Below are 23,749 nucleotides of genomic sequence, written 5' to 3'. Positions count from 1 at the left end.
TAATTGAATCCGCCACAAAAAAAGAACAAAAAACATAAAAATATGTTTTTGTAAACCGCTCGTGAAAACTTAATTTTGAAAAATTAAAAAGCAGAAAAAAAAAATATATAACAACACAAAAAAAAGAACCACATTTTTTAAAAACTTATTTGAAATGTCTGCTAGCGATTCCTCCACGATGTAATAAGTCACTTTACTATGCGCACACACATGCATCATGAAATAAGTCATACACCATCCACTATGACTACGAAATACCAACAGCTACATACCTAGAAAATGTGGCTATTAAGCCTGACATAGTGATATGGGACAAGAAGGAGAATGTGGCAACCCTAGTTGAAGTAAGCGTCCCTAATGATGCTGGCCTTAACAGGGCAGAGAGGGAGAAAATAGCAAAATGAAAAGGAACTGGAATCTTAAGGTATCAATCATACCAGTCATTATAGGAGCAACCGGGCTAATGAGAAAGAATTGCAAAATCTAACTGCCGAATATACCCGGTGAACCAAGTGCAAAAGAAATACAAACAATAGCAAGAGGATGATTAGACTCTTAAAAAGATCTCTCGATTGGAGTAACTAAACTAATGGGAGAATGTTTGGCATCAGGTAGAATGCCCCATCCCCAGAAAAAACAAAGTGATAAGAAAATTAAAACAAGAGATAGTTAGCTGAAGACGTCCCCGCTGACAGTGCCCTTATAAAACAGCTTTTCTTTTCGAGGCTGCTGACACAGGTGAAAGCCATTTTAGCTACTATATTGGAAAAAAACTCTGTCAACATTGTAGCGGCATCGGCAGATAAAGTTATGGACTTTACCAAGGGTCCTACCACCGCAGCTATCCCCCAGACTTCAGCCAAAGTTAGGGACACAAGTCAAGAAGCCACTTCCTTGGCTATACTTGACGCTCTTGAGCGGCTTACCAGTGAGGTGAGGAAGCAGAGTGTGGCCAGATCACAATCACCCAGACGCTGCTACAAGAGCCGTTCGCCATCCCCACATCACCGCCGTCACTCTAGCAAGCCAGGACTATGCTTTTATCATAGTCGTTTTGGCAAGGATGCACAATGCCCTGTTCGTATTTGAACAAGGGAAACGATCGTCTGGAGAACTGAGCATGGCACATTCTCCACACACCTCCCACAACTGTGCCTATTTTATCATTGACTCCTTATCCCAAGCGCATTGCTTGGTTGATACAGGAGCAGCTTGCAGCATTTGGCCACTGAAACTCCTTACCGAGAAGCCGCCCGTTTCACCTATCACACTGCAAGCGGTAAATCACTCGTCTATTCCCACATACGACGATTGAATGCCACTACGGTACCCGATCGTTACCCAATCCCACGCATACAGGACTTCGCTTCTTCACTGCACGATTGTAAAACCTTCTCCAAACTAGATTTGGTTAAGGCATACCATCAGATTCCAGTGAATCCAGCCGACATCCCGAAAACTGCTGTAACAACTCCGTTTGGAGCGTTTTAATTTTTAACTATGCCTTTTGGTTTGCGAAACGCGGCTAGTACCTTTCAACGCTTCATGAACGAGGTAGTGCGTGATTTAGACTTTGTCTATAACTACATAGATGACATTCTAGTGGCAAGTGCCTCACCTGAGGAACATGTCACTCACCTCCGCCTACTGTTCGAACGGTTTCAACAGTACCAGGTTAGAATGAACCCTGGTAAATGTGTTTTTGGTGCTTCAGAGTTAGTTTTCCTGGGCCACATCATCAACCCAGAGGGTATATCTCCCTTACCTGAAAAGGTTAAGGCTCTACAAGACCTTAAACCACCCACTTCACTTCGCCAAGTAAGGTACTTCCTCGGCCTGCTAAATTACTACAGGTGCTTCATCCCACACTGTGCGGATCTCTTGTCTCCTCTTTCTGACTTGTTACATAACAGGAAGAAAAATAAGCAGATTTCACTGAATGATATTCAGCTGAAAGCCTTTAAAGAAGTGAAGGAGAAACTAGCAACACACACATTACTTGCACATCCTGTGCCTGATGCCCAGTTTTCACTGGTTGTGGATGCATCGGGCACAGCTGTAGGTGCAGTGTTGCAACAACAGCACCAACAACAACTACAACTCCTCGCATATTTTTTGAGGCAGCTGAAACGGGCAAAACAAAGTTACAGCACATTTGGCCGCAAACTCCTGGCTATGTACCTCGCAGTGAAACACTTTCAGCATTCACTCGAGGGTCAACAATTTGTGATCTACACTGATCACCGTCTGCTTACATTTGCACTGCGTGCTAAGCCAGACAAATATTCACCTCGCGAAACTCGTCACTTGGATTTTGTTTTGCAATTTACCAGCGATATCCGACATATTTCTGGGGGACAGAACACTGCGGCAGACACCTTATCCCGTCTCCCTATTAATTCTCTGCCCTCACCTTCGGATACTGATTTACAACAAATGGCCTTAGACCAGCAAAGTCTGGACACGTTGGATCTGTCGTCACCTGAATTCGCAACTTGCAAATTCGTGTATCTGCCCGTGCCTACTTCGGACACGCAGATCATATGTGACACTTCAACAGATTCACCTAGACCGTTTGTTCCCATGACTCATTGTAGAGCTGTCTTTGACACACTACACAATCTGGCACACCCCAGATGCAAAGCCACAGTGAAGCTGATTACAGCTAGATTTTTCTGTCCTAATATGAGGCAGGATATCACTACCTGGACACGTTCCTGCGTTTCCTGTCAGAAGTCAAAGGTGCACAACATATCTGTGCACCCTTGGGAACATTCAGCACCCCAGATGCTTGGTTCAGCCATGTTCACATCGATCGGGTTGGGCCATGGCCAGTCAGCCAGGGATTTACTTATCTCCCCTGACCTGCATAGACCATTTCACACGGTGGAAAGGACATTTCGGTTGAATCTGTAGCATGATCCCTTATATCGGGCTGGATATCGCGCTATGGAGTCCCCACAACAATTACCACAGACCGTGGAGCACAGTTTGAATCCCACCTGTTCCAAGAATTTTCCAGGATTTTAGGGATCAAACGTATTCAAACAACAAGCTATCACCCAGCTGATAGAACGCTTCCATCGACAATTGAAAGCTGCCTGACCAACAGCGATGGAGCGAATACATACCTGTTGTCCTTCTTGGCTGTCGTGCAGCTATCAAAGAGGACCTGGGATACTCTCCAGTCAAACTTGTCTATGTAGTACCTCTATCGCTGCCAGGTCAGATGCTGATCCCGATAGAACTAGGATTGTCAGATCTAGCTCTGTTTATTAACAGATTGCAAGCTTACTTTAGTAAGCTCCCACCCATGAAATCTAGGGAACAGGCCATAAAATCTTTGGTTCCCAAAGACATTTCTTCATGGACACACGTGTTTCTTAGAAAAGACCACCTTATACTGGTCCTTATCGCGTGTTATCACGCACTTCTAAACTTTTCACCCTGGATATTAGGGCAAAAAAGAAACAGTATCTGTTGACAGAGTGAAAAGAGCTTTTCTTGACTCAGAAACACAAGACACACATATCCCACCTACATTCACACATGATACACCTGAAGTGAATACTGAAAATGACATCTATGTCACTTCTACACGTAGTGGTCGCCGTGTACATTGACCCCAAAAATTATGCAAAACTTTGTATATTTAAACCCCTGTAAATTCGGTTTATTTAAAAAAAAAAAAAAAAAATACTTTATATATTCTTTCTTCGGCAACATAAACTTCCAGACATTACGTTTCCTTGTGTTCTATATTTTTCTAAAGACTGCTACCTTTTTATTTTTCGTCATCGGCTTTTCGCCTAAGCAGGGGGTGATGTAGCATTGTAGCAGTCAACAAACTATTTACTATAAGCGGATCAATGCTCGGTGCCAAAGTGTTTCGGCCACACTGACCAATCGGTTGGCAGGGCGCATTGATTTGAGCTGTCCTCTTAAGGACTATTTTTAGCCCTTTGGGATCTCAGCTGCGATCGCCAGAGAGACGCCAGCAAGCGACCTAGACCTCTCTCACTCACCCCTTCCACTGCTACTTGTTGACGACTGCAGTCTGATTGCAGACGACACCTTCAAACAGACATTTACACTTTCTTTCTTTCTCTCCAGTTTGAGATACAATCTCACCTTTTTTTTTTTTTTTTTAAATAAACCCTTTATTATTGTTTTGTTAAAAGCAATGTCGTTTGGCCTTGTGTTTATTTAAGTAATTATTAGGAGAGAAATGCACAACATTTCACTCCTATGAAGATTATATTCATTTTAACGATATATATATTTTTTTATTATTGGCAACCGTTTCTTAACAATTATAATAGTAAATTATGTACGTTTTGATTTTTCATACAATTAAATCTTACCCCATGATAACCGGAAGTAAACAATAACCCTTGATTCTTAAATTAAACCGGAAAGTCATTACGAGCTTGAATTAAAGTTTTAAAATGTATTAGTCAAGTATTATGGTTCGTTTGTGCTTAATTCTTGGACGCCCCTCTGTCGTATCAAGGAACTTTAACGCTTTAGTTTATTCTCTTTCGGTTGATTTTGAGCGCAAAATGAAAGTTTGGATTTACATTTTCGTTTGATGAAAATTGATTTTTCTTTTTTATATATATATGTCTTGTTCTGAAATAAAAATCGAGTTTATCTTTTAAAGTCTTAAGGTTATTTTTTAGTTTTAATTTCAGAATTTCATGTGAATTATAAAACTCGTTATAACTTCGTGCTTTTAATGGTGTTACTACTACTACTACATGGTTTACGTAAAGTGAATTTTTAAAAGTTTTTGGGGGAATAATTCCCAAAATATGCCGAAATCTATTTCAATCTCAATAATTTAAGATTAACGTACTGTTATTTATTTTTATCTATCGTTCACTTTCTGTTTTTGGTAATATTGTATATGGATATGAAAAATTATATCTATGAAAGAAACTCCGGGAATGTTCATAAGTTTGTGTGATATAACGTGCTTACCTAATAAGCAAGTGACTACACCATTCCCCCCCCCCCCCACTCTACGGATAGTTTTGTATTATTTTAAAAAAAAAAATCTTTCTGCATGTTTGCAATTGCAACGATGTTTGCAAGTGCTGCTTGCTTACGTCCCACCTTTTTTTTTTTTCTTTTTTTACCAAGATTTCTTTTCTTATTCACTCTTTACATGTTTTGTAGAACTTGAACAAAAAATTGCACATTTCAAATATTATGCAATTCCAAAAATTAAATGTAAAAAGAAAGAAAGAAACGAAGAAATTTGCATATTTACCAACTCTTTTCTTCTTCTTTTCACGGAATATTTGTAAGAAAAATATTCGGAATAGTTTTAACGTAATTAGTTTTATATAATTGTGTGACCACTCACTTCTTGTGTGTCCGCATTTTTCGGACTGATGTAACTTTGAGTTACATCGATAATATAACATATAATAAGGAAAAACAAAACGAAGTTTAAAAATAAAATCCACAATAGTGTGTTTTGATTTTTTTTTTTTTTTTTTGTAAATAAGTTATCCATTTTAATCCTTTGTTGACAGTTGAAAATAATTTTATGACCCTTCGAAATTTGGAAATATTTTCCAAGTATTTAAACTGTCGAATAGAAAATCATTTGAACATTACTTTTATTGTTCGTAGCAAATCCTCATTTACTAAAAAAATAGAATAAAGTTTGGAAGCTGTAACTTTATAAATAGAGCTTAAAACAGCATTGTTTTATAGTAGTTGTATGGTTTAGTCCACAATTAAATGAATACCGACAATAACGTAATAATTGCATTTAACTTTCAAAGTCAAATGATTTTTTAAAAATTTTATTTGTGAAACTTTGCAATGTCCCCCCCCCCTTTACATTAAAATCAAAAGAGTATGTATTTATATAAGTCAATTATTAAATTAAGAAACACAAACCCAACTCCATATTGCATTAAAAAAAAAAAAAAGAAGCATATATATATATATATATATATATATATATATATATATATATATATATATATATATATATATATATATAAGTTTTGTTGCCCGGGAAGTCGTCAGAAGTACGAAAAATTTAGTGGTAAAAGTTGTATTACTTAGTAGTAGCAGTAGTAGTAGTAACAACTAAACTAAACTTTAATACATTTCACATTTCTTTTATTATTATTCATAATGAAGGCCGAGAATGGCCTTTATATATATATATATATATATATATATATATATATATATATATATTATGACTTTTATTTTATTTACTGGAAACTGAAAATAAAAACCCTATGCCGAAGTCGAAACTCCGTTTTTGTAACTCCCTCCCTCTTTAATATAACACCGAAACGGGCACCTTGTGCCTGTGTTTTTTTTTCTTTTTTTTTATGTTTTTATTTTGTAAAAGAAGGGGAGGAAAAAAGGCAAAACTTACACATTGTTTTCTTCACCCGTTTCTTCTCCTCCTCCTCCCCCTCTGTTGCTGATTAGTGTCTTTCTTTTTCAGAGAGAGAAAGACAGAGACGGGGAGGGGGAGATAGGGGGAGAGAGAGAGAGAGAGAGAGAGAGAGAGCGAGCTGATTTGTTTTACTCTCATCTACTTGTCTAGCTATTTTTTTTTGTCGTCATTCTGGGCTAATAATTTTGTTGTCGACGTCATGTCCATCAACTTCACGACTATGCTCTTTATCAATACCGACACAACAATCGGACACGTTCCTCCTGTTTATTTTTCAAACCGTAATATTCACACCAAAAAATTATTCTAAAAACCACAACAGAAAAGAAACACCCTCGTTTTATGGGGGTAAGCCCTTGTCATCAAACCAAATGTCGCCATCCTCAATCTTTTTTTCTCTTATTAAATCACAAAATCCATGACATTAAAAACTCAAAACAAATACGAACCTTTAAAAAAAGTACCGACTCTTATGTCTGACTTGCAGGATAAAATAAGAGTTACAAAAATACAGGATTTGTTCGTTTTTTTCACACATATCCTGCAATTTTATGCAGGTGACTTTATTTTCTACTTTTGTCAACTTTTAAAGTTTATAATTGTTGTAAAAAGAAAATATTTAAAAAGTAAACTTTAAATCATGACGAATACGTCGACGGATTCTTGGCCTCCTCCTCCTTCCCACTCTTGGTATCTTAAAGGTAAGATATTATTTTTAAACGACAAACGTTATTTCAATTTTAACCATACGACGTTTGCTTTTGTCATAAATAACATTATTTTACGCGTAAAACATTGCAAAAGGTTTAAAAGCAAATCGTAATGAAAAACTAGCACCGAGCTTAAGAACTAGGTCTAAAAAATAAAAATACACATTGCACCACCGCACCAGTCACCACCGGTCTAAAAAATGAAAACATACGTAAACGTAGTATATTCGACTTTTTTTCTTTTCTTTTTCTTTTCTTTTCGATTGCTTAATTCTGTGTTTATACAGTAAATTTTTAGATAGAATGTTCAAATTAAGTTCAATTTTTACAGTATCTTTTTATTAAATTGTTAGGTGAAAGCACAGAATAGTTAGCAAAGTTCCCCTCTCCATGTTTAGAATGGGTTTCTAAATAACAACGAATGGGTTTCATTTCCGCACGGTCCGTATTTTGCATAAGTATTCTTGATTGTATTTTTATTGTCTGATGGTTCTCCTACTTACGTGTCTCTCCACGGGGCAAAGTTAGGCACAGGGTCGCGATTTGTAATGTGGAGGAAAATAAACCTAGCTTCTCAAAACTGGTCACCCCGGGGCCCGGAACTGGAACTAAAATAAAAATTGCTTCCGTCTCCTTTACTGACCATTGGTCAGTGACCAAGGATAGAACAGACAAAATGTAACGTCAGAACGGATGCTACACTTTGTTCCTTGACAATTGATGTTTATTTACATTGACCTCGACTTCGGACAAGGTTAGATACGGCTAGTTAATAGTGGTGAGGGAGAGGAGTGCCCCCCCCCCCTCCAAAAAAAAACAAAAAAACTCATCGGCATCCCTGGCAATAAACCGGCGTTGAATTGATTCCCTATCCTCTCAAAGGAGAGGGTAATACATATGATCTTTTGTTAGGATATAAAAACAGAACCACACTTCACTCTGACATAAGCGCGAAGGCCTTCTTCCTGTGAGATGTGAGAAGTTTGAAGTTCTAAAAGAAAAAAAATTCTCTTGGCAGATGAGAAACGACAAAACTAAAACATTTTAAGTTTTGGTGAATTTTTACGACGTGTTATAAACACCCAACCTCCCCATGTTAAGAACGGTTTTCAGAATAAACACCCCTCCCCAACCTCGAAAGCCGTTCTTAACATGGGTGGTTGGGGGTGTTTATATTACGCTGGGGCAGGTCGTAAAAAAAATACCTAAGTTTTTCTTTCTGCACATTTGCCCGAATTATTGAATTTTGTTTTTCTTTGTGACATTTATGATGATAGTCATTTCAGTAAAAGAAATTTTAAGGTAGCAAATGATAATTCGAATCAAATCCGCTTATTTTTTTGTTAAAATCTCATTCGAAAACATTCACTTATGTATGGTTTTTAATATTATCACATTCTAGATGAACAATTGAACAACTCGTACAGTTTTAGTTCTTCGGCGAACACATTTTTGTAAATAAAAGTAAATAATTTCGGGAGAAGAGTCGGGACTTTGTACGTTTAATTTCTATTACAGTCACGTAAACGTTTTAAAGCGATATAAGTTTCGGCATTATCTACTCTTAAACAACCGTTTCATTTTTATTACTTAAAACATGTTTTACTATATATATATATATATATATATATATATATATATATAAACATAACATTAAAACACTTTAATTTCATCGTAGACATGAAAGACCGGAATAAAAAAAAAAATAAAAAAATAAAAACTCGCCAATAAAAAACAATCGCCGTCTTTAAACAATTTTAGAAAGAGACTGGGAGCACATCTAAGTTCATACTTTTCTAGTTAAAGGGCATGCAACCATTTTTTTCTCCCGGCTTTCATCAATTCCGTCTGTGTTTACAATATCACGTCAGCTGATATTTGGGCTGTATGAATGCTTTGGAAAAGTCACTTCTAGTGTTCATGTTCACCAGTTTTAAAATATTCTGTTATTCCTAAAAACAAAACATTAAAAAAAAAAACCCAGCCAAATTCGTTTACATATTTTAACTGGTAAACACAAGTTTACAATCACGTGACTTTTTCAGGGCATTCATCCGCAAACCCAAATATTAGCTGACGTGAAATTAATTAAACCATCACAGACGGAACTTGATGAACGTCTTTTTGCATTTTCATATCCGCGTTTCTTGCTGTACCTTACTATGATATATATTGCAAATAATGAGTGCTTGTGCACTTTTGTTACCGCGCTGTTTTTTTTTTGTTTTTTTTAATATTTTCAAGTTTTACGATATCTTTTTATTTAATTAAATGAAAGTAGAGAATAGTTAAACACCCTCTGCTCTCTCCCCATGTTAAGAATGGCTTTCTAAATTTTTTTCAGCACGGTAACAAAAGGGCATGGTACCATAATGAGATCGCTGGAATGAGATATATATATATATATATATGTATAGAGAGAGAGAGAGAATAAATGACAGTTATATTCCAAAATTCATGATGTTGATCATCTTATTTATTTCTTTGATTCAGTTGACATATAATTCTTGACAGTATCTGTTTCGTAGCGCAAAATCAATCACTTAATCATTATATCAATTCAATCAGTGACTCTATTATGCACTTAACTCATCAGAAGAAATAGAAACAATCAATCCGTCAAAACTAAGGAAATGAAGTGTGATTTGACATGATTAAAATCCGAAAATTGAAAGAGAAGCTGCAAATACCTTTTTATTTTTCTAATATGCCATATTGAATTATATATATAAGGGTGCGGCCAAAAATGGTGGAATAAAGATAGGCGGACATAGTTTTAAAAGCCGGTTTATCATTTTTTTTTTTTTTTTTTTTTGTAGATTTCCTGCTACTTTAAAAAATTTTTTATTGTATTTGAAAGATTAAAGATTAAAGTTAATTTCTAAAAGGAAAAAAAAAAAAAAATTGTACACGTGAGAAAAAAAAAAAAAAGTTGGGTTTGTATTACTATACACATAGATTCGAAAAAGTTGTCAAAAAACATATATAACAAATAAATGTTATTAAAGGTAAGATAGGTTGAAAATTAACTTAACTGGATATTTTTTGTGTGTGTTTATTTAATGTAAAATGTTTATTCAACTCGAAAGACATCTAGTTTTTACCAATGTATTGGAAAATTCAAAATGGCGCCGAACTCTCTGCTTAGCACGGTAAGTTTGGGAAAATGAGTTAAAAATAAAAAAAACTATACCAAATACTGTTAAACCCGCCGAATATATGTCAGCGTATGTCACGGTAACATATATTGAGCTAGATTCTCGCAGTATTTTGTATTTTTTTATTTTTAACTCATTTTCCCAAACTTACCGTGTTCAGCAGAGTTCGGCGCCATTTTGAATTTTCCAACACATTGGTAAACACTGTATGTTTGTCGAGCTGAATAAACATGTTACATTAAATAAAAATACTAAAAAATTATCCAGTTGGGTAGAAAAGTAACTTATCTTGCCTTTGATAACCTTTATTTGTTATATATTTGTTTTTGTTTTTTTTGACAACTTTTTTGAATCTGTGTACAGTAAAACTAACCCAAAAAGTTATGAAAAATGTCTTCACGGCGAGCTAACAAATTCAGATAAATTTTGAAGTTAAATAAATTGATTGTAAAAATCCTTCGAAAGATAAATATTTCCTGGGTCTATTTCAAAGATAATTAGTAAAGTTATAAGATATTGAATTAAATAATAATAGTAATAACACCTTGTTTGTACAAAAATATAGCTTTATTGGCCTCCAAAAGCGAGAGATTCTTCCTTCGCAGAATCACAACAGAACCGGAGCCGTGTAAACATAGATTATACGGAAGCCCAAAATGTCAGAAAGTCGAAATGTTGTCTGAAAATGACATCAGGTAGTTAAAGAGAGGTAGGAGGTGCTGGTGTTTTGTTTTTTTTCTTTTCCCCCGCCAGGCACCGTGCATTCCTATCATGAACGTTTGTATAATTTTTACCATTTTTTAATTTAATTATTTTTCTATGTTTCTGCTTTAAAAAAATTAATTAAAATTAAATAAAAATAAGGTACTTCTGTAGTATTCGGGCGGCCGCCATTGTTTGGGGCAATAACTCCAATTTTATTCTTGGTCGAATAACACGGCAAATAAGTAACAAACAAGAATTTTTCCGAACAGAAAAAATGTCTCCGTAAGAAAATATAATTTTAATAAAACAATTTTGTAATGAAAGCAACATTGGATTTTTATAAAACAGTTTGGTTTTTGTTTTGTTTTTTGTTTCGAACAAATAAATAATCTTAATGAAACATTTTTCCCAATCAAAGCAACATTGGATTTTTTTTCCGAAACATTTTTTGAGTTGAAGTATAATTGTTGCACCTATTTGAAGTGCCAATGAAAAGTCTGCGTAAGAAAATATTTTAATAAAGTAACTTTGGATTTTTATAAAGTAAAATTGTTTCTTTTTTCAAACAAATAATTTAAATGAAATATTTTTCGAATTAAAGCAACATTTGAAGGGTTATTAATAATTTAAATTAGGCACAGCCAAAACGGAAGGAGGTAGTAAGTATTTTTGACTGAGTCTCTTTTTAAAAATCTACCAAAAATCAAGTAATTTTCCAATCAATACGAAATTTTCACCAGTTATTAAGTGAAGAATGAACTTTATAATGGTGTACATTTTCTTTCATAATCGAGATATATATATATGCCTAGACTCCCCTTTATTTGTGGGTACAAATATGCTTAAAATAATTAGCCGAAACTGAGCAACATGTATTATGAAGAGGGTGAGAATTGTAGATGAAACAAAAACTGCACGTATCAAATTTTGAGGTTGAAAATTCGAATTTGGAATGTGTTTAATTTTTCATCTTTTGTGTTTTGAAGTATGAAATTCGTTGAATATATTATCTTTCAGATTAGCAAAAATATATATTTTCATTATTTTTACGAAAAACACTTTTAAACCTTTGAAAAATAAATATATTTTTTTTTTAATGAGCCCAATATTGCTAATATAAATATTAAATAGGAAATGCTTTAAATAATCGATACCAAAAAAAAAAAAAAATCGATGAATAACTTGTTTTTGCTAAGAATACGATAATTTTTTTCGGCAATTTGTTGTTACGTGATATTACCTCATCTTTGGTAGACCATAAAGGCTTACACACAGTTATTTATATTTACAAACAGTTATCTTCCCCTTTTCCGTTTTGCTGTGACTTTCGCTTGACTTAATTTAAAGTGTGGAGGAATTTTTTCATCTACCACACTCTTGTCTTGATCTTGATGGCAAGAAAGTCAAGACGACCAAGCGGGATACTAGATGCAGGAGTTATCTCCAACATATACAGCGCCTAGCATTCCAAAAATGGTCATCTATCTGGTACTGGCCAGCCTCATCGTTGCTTAACTTCGGGGTTTAGAATTAAACCCTTCACTTAACCATTCTTCATGTAATCGTCAAAACAAATGTTAAAAATACATGGAAATTTACAGGACTAAATGAACTTAGTCCTATCAAAGCTTTCTTCCAAACTATCATTAAATTTTTTTTTTTTTTTTTTTTTTTAAATTTCACCACATGAAATCTATACAATGAGATAAAAGACGAAGTTATTTGAAATTCAAGTACTTATGTTATAATATTTTTGTATAGTCTTATAAATCTTATTTAGACAAAAAAAAAAAAAAATTGGTTCACAAATCTTTAAAAATCGAGACAAATGGCGGTGAATGATATTGCAAAATTTTAAATTCTATTAAAAATGGAAAAAGCCTTATATACTGCTTTTCATATGATAAAATTCAGGCTTTTATCTTTCTGGAAAAAACAGTTGCTCAAGAATAATGGATTTTAATAGGTTTGAATTCGTTTTAACACCCCCCTCTTTTTTTACTGTGCCTAATTTAAATAAAATACCGAAAAAGTTATCGTCCCCTGTTCTTTGACCAAAAAGTACCACCGGGTGACAGTTTAGTGAACTGCACCAAGAAACATGGTGACCGCCTGCATAATGCAAAAGTTTCCCCCTAAATTTTATTTTTGAACATTATATAAGAACTAGCGTTAATCAAAACATCAAAAAAAAAAAAAACACAAAAAAACTAACCTACGGCAAACAAATGATGTTAAATGTAAAAATCGAAAAAACAAAAAAGAAAACAGAAAAACGACCGTTAAAACTTCTGAAAAAAAAAACATGTGAAAAATGGCTTAAATAAGCCTGTTTCGATATTAAAATTTAAAAAATCGGTGGGTACCCGGGTGTTTTTGGGTGTGTGTGGTCAGTTGGGGGTGTTTATGAAAATCTAAGAATAAGTGAAGTAAAAAAAATTTTTAAAAAACCCAGAAAAACTAACGTTACGTGAAAAATAGCTTAAATAACCCTGCTTCAATATTTAAATTTAAAAAATCGAAGAAAAAAAAAGGACATCTCACACCACGATTCGAACCCAAAACGTTTAGATAATGACCCAAGGCTCTAACCAACTGAGCTAACACGACGTACATGAAATTCAGTTAGTTCTTCAACTATTTAAACTAAATCAGGTTATGACGTCATCTGACGCATGCGTAGAACCGGTCGTCGTCATGAGAGGACGGATTTTGTTGACCCCCCCCCCTGTAAAAATTGTCGATTTTAACGTTTTTGGCCAATTTTTCGATATTTTTCGGGCGAAGGATGGAGCTTCAATATGATACCAAGTTTCTCAATTTTTGTACTGTCTGTCAAAAGTTTTTAATGGACACACAAAAATACATACATACACACATTTTCGCTTTTCTATATATAGAAGATTTTGTTATACCAAAAAGTTTTACATTGATTCAAGCAAGGAAAATATTAGAATCTTACATATGAAAATTATATAATCTAAAAAAACAAAACAAAGTAGAAATATTTTTTGTAATTATGATTTTTTTGTGTGTGATTAAATGAACAATGCTTAATTCAATGATAATATCGGTAGTTCGAGAAATTAATTTTTCTTCAACGGACTTTAGGGGCTTTTTTTTTGTAATGTTTCTGTAAAAAATTTTTTTTTTTTTTTTTTTGTTACAATTTACAATGTTTTATTTTCATAAAAGCAAAAATAAGTTCATGCATTTAAAAAAAATTTTTTACTACTGAAAACCATAACTTTAGTAAAGATAGTTTTTGTTTAAACAAAATAATACATTTCTACTAAGATACAAATAAAAATGTGTTTATTATATTCATGATCATTATTTGATAAATACTGGAAATTTCATTAAAATTGGTTAATGTTCTGCTTTTTTGTGAATTTTTAAGTAAAAGGAGAGGTCAAAATGTTTATACAGTTTGAGAATCGCATTCATTTTGCACATACCTATATATATATATATATATATATATATATATATATATATATATATATATAACGTGTTTGTGTGTCTACATTTCCCTACACAATATCTCTGTCAATTTTCAGTCTGCAGACTTGAAATTTGATATACAGGGTACTAAAATTTGGGAAAATCTTTGTAATCGGTTTTGGAACAGAAATTTGGCTAAGGGGTCAAAATTCAACGACTTGACCTTTGAGAACTCTGCCAAACTTCTCCGACAATTTTGAATCTAAATACTTGAAATTTTAGATATAGGTTCCTTGGACATATATCTAACTTAATAACTTGATTTGAGCCCCAAATAATAAATGTTAAGGGGTCATAATAGGGGTCAAAGTTTAAAAAAAATTGACTGCTGCCGTCTCTACCAAATTACTCAGACAATTTCTGGTCTAAACATTTGAAATTTTACATAAAGGGTATTCAGAGATTGGGCAAGCTTTTTAATCGGTTTGGGTGAGCTACCAATATATAAATGTATGTATGTATGTCTGCCTAAAACTTTCGACAGAGGAGACTGATTTTCACAAGATCAGTATTGTTTTTAAGCTCGACATTTCAAACGACAAATATCGAAAAATTGGCTAAAAAGATTTTCATCACCTTCAACTGGGCACTTTTCTACAGGGAGGGGTCGCTTTTGTCGCCGATATTGTCGAAAGTCATCCCCTCTTTTCAACTGTCTAGCCTTAATTTAAGCCAACGTCACTTCCGGTTTGGCAGTGGTCATAACAGCAAAGATGTCACGTTTTTCCCCATTCTTTTCCTTCTTCACAGTACGGGTTCGAGCCTGCCTTCCTACTACCACTTTTTTTTCTTTTTTGCTCAACATACCCCTCCAAACACCCCGGCAACGCCAGGCTGAAATGCTAGTATGTATGTATGTATATATAATATATATATATATATATATATATATATATATATATATATATATATATACTGAAAATATTTTTCCTTTTTTAAGATTATTGCGTGATTAACTATGTTTGAGTTAAAATATATTTAGTATTACTATGAAATCTGAAGAAAAACATGATTAACGTTTTTACAAGATGGCATCTTACTTGAACCGGAAGTAGGCTATGTAAATGGTGAACTGATTTTACGTTACCTGAAACGAAGTAAGCACTTTCATTATTCCCAGAAAAGAATTTTAGTAATTCCCGGAGTATTTAATAATGACTATAGTATTTTTGCATTTTGCACACCAAATTTGTGATGTTGGCTCGGGGTCACCTGGCAGCTGACCTAAACTGCTAGAATATGTCAAGCACCGATGAAATTTAAAAGCACTAGGAAAAAAAAAAAATCTGGCGGATACTAATTACAACAAAAAAAAATGAAAAAAAAACTCGAAATAAAATAACCTACCGTAAATTTGAATATATATTCTTTTAGTGTTAGGGTTGAATTTATTCAATTTGTGCATAATTAAAACTAAAAAAAAAAAAAAAAAAAATTTTCTAGTTGATTAAAAGTTATCTGCTTCGATTTGTATTGGCTAAGTGAACTTTCTAACTGGCTGATCAATTTGATCAGCTTTCGGCATATTCCGGCAGTTCATGTCAGCTGCCGGTCGAGCCTGAGTAAATAGTTATGGAAATCTGGTGCGCAAATTGCAAGACTATCATGACTTACGCTCCTAGAATATGTCAGTGTTTTTACAATAAAAACAAAGTTGTGGAATATTTTTATAAGTAATTTAATTTTAAAAATATTTATAATTCACTATAAGACTACTTCGTCTCATTAAACATCGTTTACGTTCCAGTTTTTTTTATTGCTCGTGGAGGATTGATTATTATTATAATTATTATTGTATTGCTCAAGACGAAAAAAGTTCAAATGTGTGTTTCCTTATGTAGTACTAAATTGATTTTAACTCCAAAACGTTCATCATGTCATAATCTTGACGATCTCATTATTTACTTAGATTGCATACATAATACTAGGTAATTTTAAACGCAAGATGGTCCGATATATAAATAAAAAAATGGCACTGCTATATTATAATAATGAAAAAATATTGAATTTCAAGTGAAACAAATGGTACCTGTGTAATTCTCAAGTCTCAAATAGTATCATATCCAAAAATTGCGGCAAACGGTAAGGTAGAAAAATAATTATTAATGAAGAAAGAAATTTGTAAAATGAAACGGACTCACTATATTATGCTTACTGAAAAATAAAAAAGGAGATAAGTTGACAGGGGAGATAATTAAGTTCTGTTGCTGACGTAATTCAAAATGTCTGACAAATTTTATTCCTCATCTCGGCTTTATCAAAAACGGTTTTTCATTAACAATTATTTTTCTACCTTATCGCTTTCCATAATCTTTGGATATGTTACTATTTGCGACATGATAATTACGTAGGTGCTATTTGTTTTACTTGAAATTCAATATTTTTTTATTATTATAATATAGAAACACCAAAAATCTTTAATTTTATCGCCAGTACACAATTTTTTTTTTTGTGTTCTAAGATCTCACCATTTACCTATTTACTTAAGCCCTATTTTAATATTTAAACAGTTTTTAAAACATTTAAAAAAAAAAAAAGCCAGTTTCATCGTACAAGCAAAACGCTGAAATGAAAGTTCCAAGAAAAAAATAATCACCAACTTTAAAAACAAGGCAAAAGACAATAACATGAATTCATCATTTATGTTCTTTAACTAGGAAATTTTAAACTAGAGTTTATAAAGACGGCAACTATATTTTTTCCGGTTTAATTTTAGTGCTGGATGCTTTAATGATTAGAAAACAGTCACAACAGTGTCACGCCACAGAGACCAGAAACTGACCGATTCTCTTCCCTTGATGCAACAGGTGTTGCCTGAGCATCTTCCTGAGTTTTTGAGACTTGTCATAACACACTAGGGCTAATGCTGAAAATTGGTTAGTTAAAAGCAAGAGAGAGACAAGTGATGTTCAATATGGTTTGGTTGTTCCACTGAAGACTTACCTGCAAAGGGTGTTTATTCTGAAAGCCGTTCTTAACATGGGAAGGTTGGTGGTAATACCCCTAAAAAGCAACTCTTTGCAGGTAAGTCTTCTGTGGGACAATCAGCCCACATTGACCCAAGTGATAAACACTGTAAGATTTGGGCAGGGGCCAAGCAGCAAGAAGAGAGAAACTTTGTAAGAGATGAGTCATAAGATAATTATAATCAGTTAAAATGGAGTTATTTTCAAACATAACTCAATCCCAAAATCAAGCAATATTTAAACATGTATTTTATGCAAATAAATTATATAGGGAAAAAAACTTTGCTTTGGTATAATAATAGTGTATATATGTATGTGTGTGCATGAGAAATGGATCTGGTACATCGTGCAGCATTTATCTTGGCAAGTTAAGTCAGAGGAGTAAGTTTCTAGGCAAAATACAATTCACAAGAGATTCCCAGTTGTATGTACTGGGCTCTATGGACAAATTTATCTTTAGTTGACTTTTGACAACTAAATATTTTCGTTTACTAGCAAAACCCATGTGATTTTTGGAATATGACATCTTAGTTCCATGACAAGTATGTACATCATAAAGATTTTTCTGTATTATTATTATTTTATTTATTTATTTATTTTTTTTTAAATGAATATCATTCTAAATATGCACCAAATTCTATGTTGAAATTTGAAGGTATAAACATTCAAATTTCTTTTGGATGTTTTTTTTTTTTTAACGGCCTTCATTAAAAAAAAAAGTGAGTATATTGTTCTATTAAACCTTTTGAAATAATTTAACTTTGCTCATTTTATTCAAAAAGATTCCAAAATCATTTTTTACTCAATAATAAGCTCAGCAGCCGTAATTTCTATAGAAATTCCATATATATATATTAATTTCATTTTCACCCCCAAACAAGGCACATTGCCACTTTGATGTAGGGGGTCACTATCGGGGACATAAGTTGCAGGGGTACTATGAAGGGAGATGAGTGGCAAGATGTCTGTTCATATTACACTTGAACTTCTGCATGTCAGTACAGTTGGAAAAGCAGAATCCTGGATGGGAGTTCCAAAGTCTAGCAATTCTGGGGAAGAAACTATTGGAGTAGAAGGCTTTCTTATACCTAGGGATCTCTACTGTGAAGGGTTAGGATTTCCTAGGGATCTCTACTGTGAAGGGTTAGGATTTACCTGTTTGTCGGGGGTATTCACGTTGAGGGGGTACGAGTGCTTGTAGTTCGTCAGAGCATTCCTCATTGAAGTAATTGTAGAACAATGTGGAATGTCTAAAAAATAACGTTGCGTAAGCTGTAAATGAAAAAGAATAAGCAGATTATACTATCGCTCAGAATAATATCTTGGGAGTCTCTTTCTAATCTTGTTAGATATTGGCAGGCAACCCTGGAAAGAAAAAAACATTTGACGGGTTGCACACACGCAAATGGATTCAATGTGAAGAATGTGAGACTTTCCACTATTGTCTATTGGAATGCATAATTTGACTCGGAAATATGTGAGAGGATATCGGTGAAAGGATTGAAACAATAGCTAATAGGAAATATTGAACATTCCAATAAGAAAAGAATGTCTATATAAATTAATCGTCACAAAGCAAAAGTGGGCAGTCGATCAAAGAGAAGCGATGCTGTCACGTTTCTTCACCACCCGACATCTGACATAACCACACACCCCCACCTCACACACCTTCAGAAATATCAAAACAGCAGTAATAATTTATAGTCATAAGCTTATTTGTCGGTGTGAAATAATATATATATTTTTTTTTTATAGATCAACTGTGTTGTTTTACTTTCTGTCTGTATGTGTATTTTGTACCAGTGACAAAAGTAGAGATAAACAATTATATAGACTGGACAAACGTATTTTGAAGAACCGGCTGCAATGAATACATAACACTCTCGCTTTCTCAACTATCGCTTTTTTTATGTATACTTTTACTTTTTTACTTAATTATTTGCAATGTACTGAACATTCGGAAATTCTTGGCAAAGGAGGACAACACTGCAATGTAACAACCTTCCTATTTGCCTTAGCTTGCTCTGTGTGACTTAAATTTTACTCCCAACTCAAGGCCTCTATCAAAGTTACCTCTTTTCAAGGTGAGAAGACCATACAGCTGAGGTACATTTGAGAAGAATCCTCCAAGCAATGCACAAAGGCAAGACAAGAATAGGAAAGTAGCTTAGACTTATGAACTACTTTGAAAGGAAATAACGGAAATAAATTAAGTCCTATCACTTTTCAAATACCTCATGTATGTGCATATGTCTATTCAATATTATTTTTTAAAAATGATTAAAATATTCAATTTTATATTTGTTTTCTATGACTAATTTGTGATTCTATAAAATAGAAGATGCTTTTGTTTTTTTGTTATTTTAAAAATAGCAAAAATAACCCACTTTTTCTTTCTTATTTATTTTTTTTTTTTTTTGCCAACACAATACTTTTTGGAATTTTTCTTTCGTGTAATCGGATATCTTGTAACATGAAAAATATTTGTTTCTCTTCCCATTTTAGTGAAAAGGCAGAAAATAGTCATCCTTTCAAATCAACATTTCCATCTTTGTTTTTTTTTTGTTTTTGTTTTTTTTTTATATCATGCCCTTTTCTACCATTACCCTTCGCAACAATCTGCAATTGTAAGAATTATTATTCTCATCTGGAAATTTTGCTGTATAATTCATAATATGGCTCTTTGCAGTAACTAATTGGATTAACATTTATCATTGGATGAACAATATAAAGAAATTGTTCATCATCTAGTGTTGACACAGAAAAACTATTTCCAAGGTGACTATCAATTTCGTGTCCATTATAGTCAACATACCAGATACAGCATATGATAATCTCATTGGGAATGAAAGTGCCGATGACTATTGAAATCTGTTCCATGTTTTTTTTTTTTTTTAGGGGAGGAGGGTGCATTACTGACCTAATGGATATCATCACAGACCATGAAATTTGCTTTGCAAAGTTCAAATATTATTGTTAAATTACAAACATTTAGAAAATGTATTAACCCACCGTTTACTACCCCCCCACACCCACACCCACCACCACTTCTTACATAAAATACTAACTTGTGTTAATCATATTTCAATGGCCATTGTTTCGGTAATAAATGGTCCAAAACTGGTTTGTATATGATGTCAAAAAAGGTACAAACGTAAAAGGATTCTGAAGAACTCTAGTTCAAAGAGCTCCAAAGGAGGAGACAACAGAATTTATTCGATTACTTTGCCACATTTGTTGCCATGAGATGCATATTGTTAGAAAAGGAAGGAAAAAAAATGTCGAAATAAGTAAAATTTTGGCTTCGAATTCCTCAACAAATTTGTTGGCCATGATGGAATAATAAAAAAAAAAAAAGCAACAAACGATATACTGCACAAACTCTTAAATAAAATGTTGGTATATTCCACTTTCTACTAAGGGAAAGTAGAAAATGAACCTTGGGTTTACTTTTGTCCTTTAGTTCTTACATTCCAAGAGCAAGGGAGAAGAATTGCTGTTTTTTTTTGGGGGGGGGGTGAGCCAGAATCTATCCGTCAAACACTTATTAGATTTGGACCTTGAAGTAGTAATTTTTTTTAAAATTATTTAACAAGTAATTACATGCTTTGTCTGGAGCGATTTCCATTAAAAAGAAAATTATTTTGTGAAGAAAATAGTATTTAATAGTAGGAATCTCCAGATTATGTATTTCCATGAACTATTTATCAGAATTAAGTATAAAAATCAATAAAAATCGATTTAAAATGTAATTTATCTTTCTCACAACATGCACTAATATTTGCCAAAATTTAGTTTTAAGTATGTACCATTTTATTAATAAAATTATTCAAGTCGAAGAAATGGAGGGGTGGGGTCGACTTTGGTTTATATAAGACTTAGTAAAAAATTTTTACCGTTATCTAAAGTGGCAAATAAATACCATAAATTCTGAATAACTTGTATGTGCAGTCATGAAACAGTTAAAAACAGATAAAAATCTGGTGGCCTCTCACACACAATTTTTCAATTTTAACCCCTTAGCGGCCCTTTTTTCCACATGTTTGAATACACTATATGCCAAATTTCAAGCTGTAGATTAAACATTCGTTGGGTATATAGGTTGAGAAGTGTCCTCACACACACATGGCGACCAGTGAAAACAATACGGAATACATTGGATAATAAAGGTTTTAACATCATTGACTGCGCATACAAGTTATTCAGAATTTATGGTAAATTGAATGAAAAATCCTTTATATAAGAGGTGAGACGTTTTAAAAGCAAATCTTAAAAAAACAAAACAAATAGCCCCCCCCCCCACACACACACACTCACACACACACGTTTTGAAGTGTTTCTATATATTTTTAAAATGTCTGGAACTTATGCCCCCCCCACCTGCCACCAAACTTGAAAAAAATGCTAACGATTACGTCTTGTTTACTGCTACGTGGTCAAGAAGTGGGTGCTCATTTTATATTAAATTCGTATAGGAAAGTGACCTCTCCTCTAAAATGTAAAATTTTTATTATTTTTTAAAAATTTCGTTTTTATTATCTTTAAAGGCCGTTGAAATGTATTTAGCTCTTCAAAAAGGAGATTTTGATTTCTTTTTAGGAGATAAACTGTGCTGAATTAGGTTGTAAAAAAAAAATTAAAAAAAAAAAAAAATTACCAAATATTTTTTTAAAATTTTTAAATTGATTAAGTAGTTTTCTTTTGTTTTTGTTTTTTCACATTTTAAAAAAACGTTTTTTTTTTTTGGGGGGGGGGGTTCAAAGCGATTCCAACTTGCAATGAAAAATACAAATAAAATAAACAATTTCGGCCATGAAAAACATAATATTTTTATCAAATTCTAAATTTCTATCAATAGTTTTTTACCACGCACAACTTGGGTGAAGAAAAATGTTTTTTAAATATGCAAATTGATCAAGTGGAATTTTGGTTTGTTTTGTTTTTTGTTTTTTTTACATTAGAAAAACATTTGTTTAGTTTGAAAACGATTCCAACTTGCAATGAAAATACAATCAAAATTTTTGTTTTAAAAATTCGGGACGCTAAAACCGTATACGGGTTCAACGACTGGGCAAGTTGATCTGAGTAATTGGGAATTGTCAGTTACAGAATATAAATTTAAATCGTAAATATTCGTTTTGTTTTTGTTTGAAAACGATTCCAACTTGCAATGAAAAATACAAATAAAATTTGTAAAATGTCGATATAAAAAAACAAACAAATCATTTGCAGTTTTTTTATTTGCATATTTTAAACACACAAAAAAAAATTAACACACCTGTAATCTCACAATCCAACCCTTGCCCTCGTGGGGATGCAAGTAAATATGATTTTTTTTTTATCTATTCTATTTTGTATAATACATGTATATAAAATTTACTTAGTATTTTAGTTTCAACATTCACCGGCAAATTATGAAAACATTAGTGTATTTTATGATTTTAAAATAAAAAATAAAAGTAAAACCCTTAAGCAGAACTTTTTTTTGTAACACAAACCAATTTTTTTAACAATTATTTTCAGTTTTAGGAGTGTAGAAAAATAAAATGTATAAATCTATTTAAAAATAAGACAATCTCATAAATTGTCGATTTTAGAAAAAAAAAAAAAAAAAAAAATGAATAAAGCTTTTTTTTTTTTTTTTTATTGAAACCGGAAGCGGATAGACCGTTTCAATGCCCAAGCATAACGATTTGAGTTTTATAGTATAATAGATTAAATATGACGTCATGCCAAAGCTATAATTATTTTGTCATTTGTGAGAAATTACAAATAGGTCAATTGGTAGAACCTCAGACTGAAGATCTTTAGATCCCTATTTTAATTTTGGGTCGTGGCGTTGGCTATGTATGTTGGAAATCTAATGCAGTATTCTCCATCTTGAAGAGTAGTTAAGGTCTCTGATATTTTGAAATGGGACAAATTCTGCAATGTATTTTTACGTTTTAAAAAAAAATTGGGTTCTTATTTAGAGTCCGACTTGATTAAAAAAAAATCTTTATGATGTACGTACCAGTCAGGGAATGAAAATATCATATTCCAAAAATTATGTAAATGAAATCAAAATTTACAATTTTTAGTGATCAAAGTTTTAATTATTTTGAATACAAACAAAATCTTGGTAGTTGAATTGAGTTGTCGCCCTTAAATTAACACATTCTTGGTTTTGTTAGTTAAAAAAAACTACTCTATTAATTTATGTGATTTGGGAATATGACATCTTTGTTCCAAGACGGGTATGTACATCATAAAGATTTGTCTGCATGCATA

The 23,749-nt window shown here is 32.8% G+C and overlaps 1 protein-coding gene across 2 annotated transcripts in view; it reads left to right on the top strand.

The window, feature by feature from the left end:
* The window catches only part of LOC145239877 (uncharacterized), a 236,404-nt gene that overhangs the window by 129,449 nt on the left and 83,206 nt on the right, over positions 1-23,749 (top strand). Inside the window, exon 1 of one of the 2 annotated variants that reach the window (XM_080103472.1) lies at positions 6,496-7,137. The exons of the other annotated variant lie outside the window; for it this stretch is intronic. Coding sequence (XP_079959598.1) covers positions 7,077-7,137 — 61 coding nt within the window. The 5' untranslated portion in view covers positions 6,496-7,076. Of the gene's footprint in view, positions 1-6,495; positions 7,138-23,749 lie in introns of those variants that run through there. 2 annotated transcript variants of the gene reach the window in all.

The sequence above is a fragment of the Euprymna scolopes genome, chromosome 19 (assembly GCF_053919585.1).
Source record: "Euprymna scolopes isolate OS-2025 chromosome 19, ASM5391958v1, whole genome shotgun sequence".
In the NCBI taxonomy this organism is placed as follows: domain Eukaryota; kingdom Metazoa; phylum Mollusca; class Cephalopoda; order Sepiida; family Sepiolidae; genus Euprymna; species Euprymna scolopes.
The sequence above is the reverse complement of the archived record's forward strand: the minus strand, read 5'-3'. Positions and strand labels throughout refer to the sequence as shown.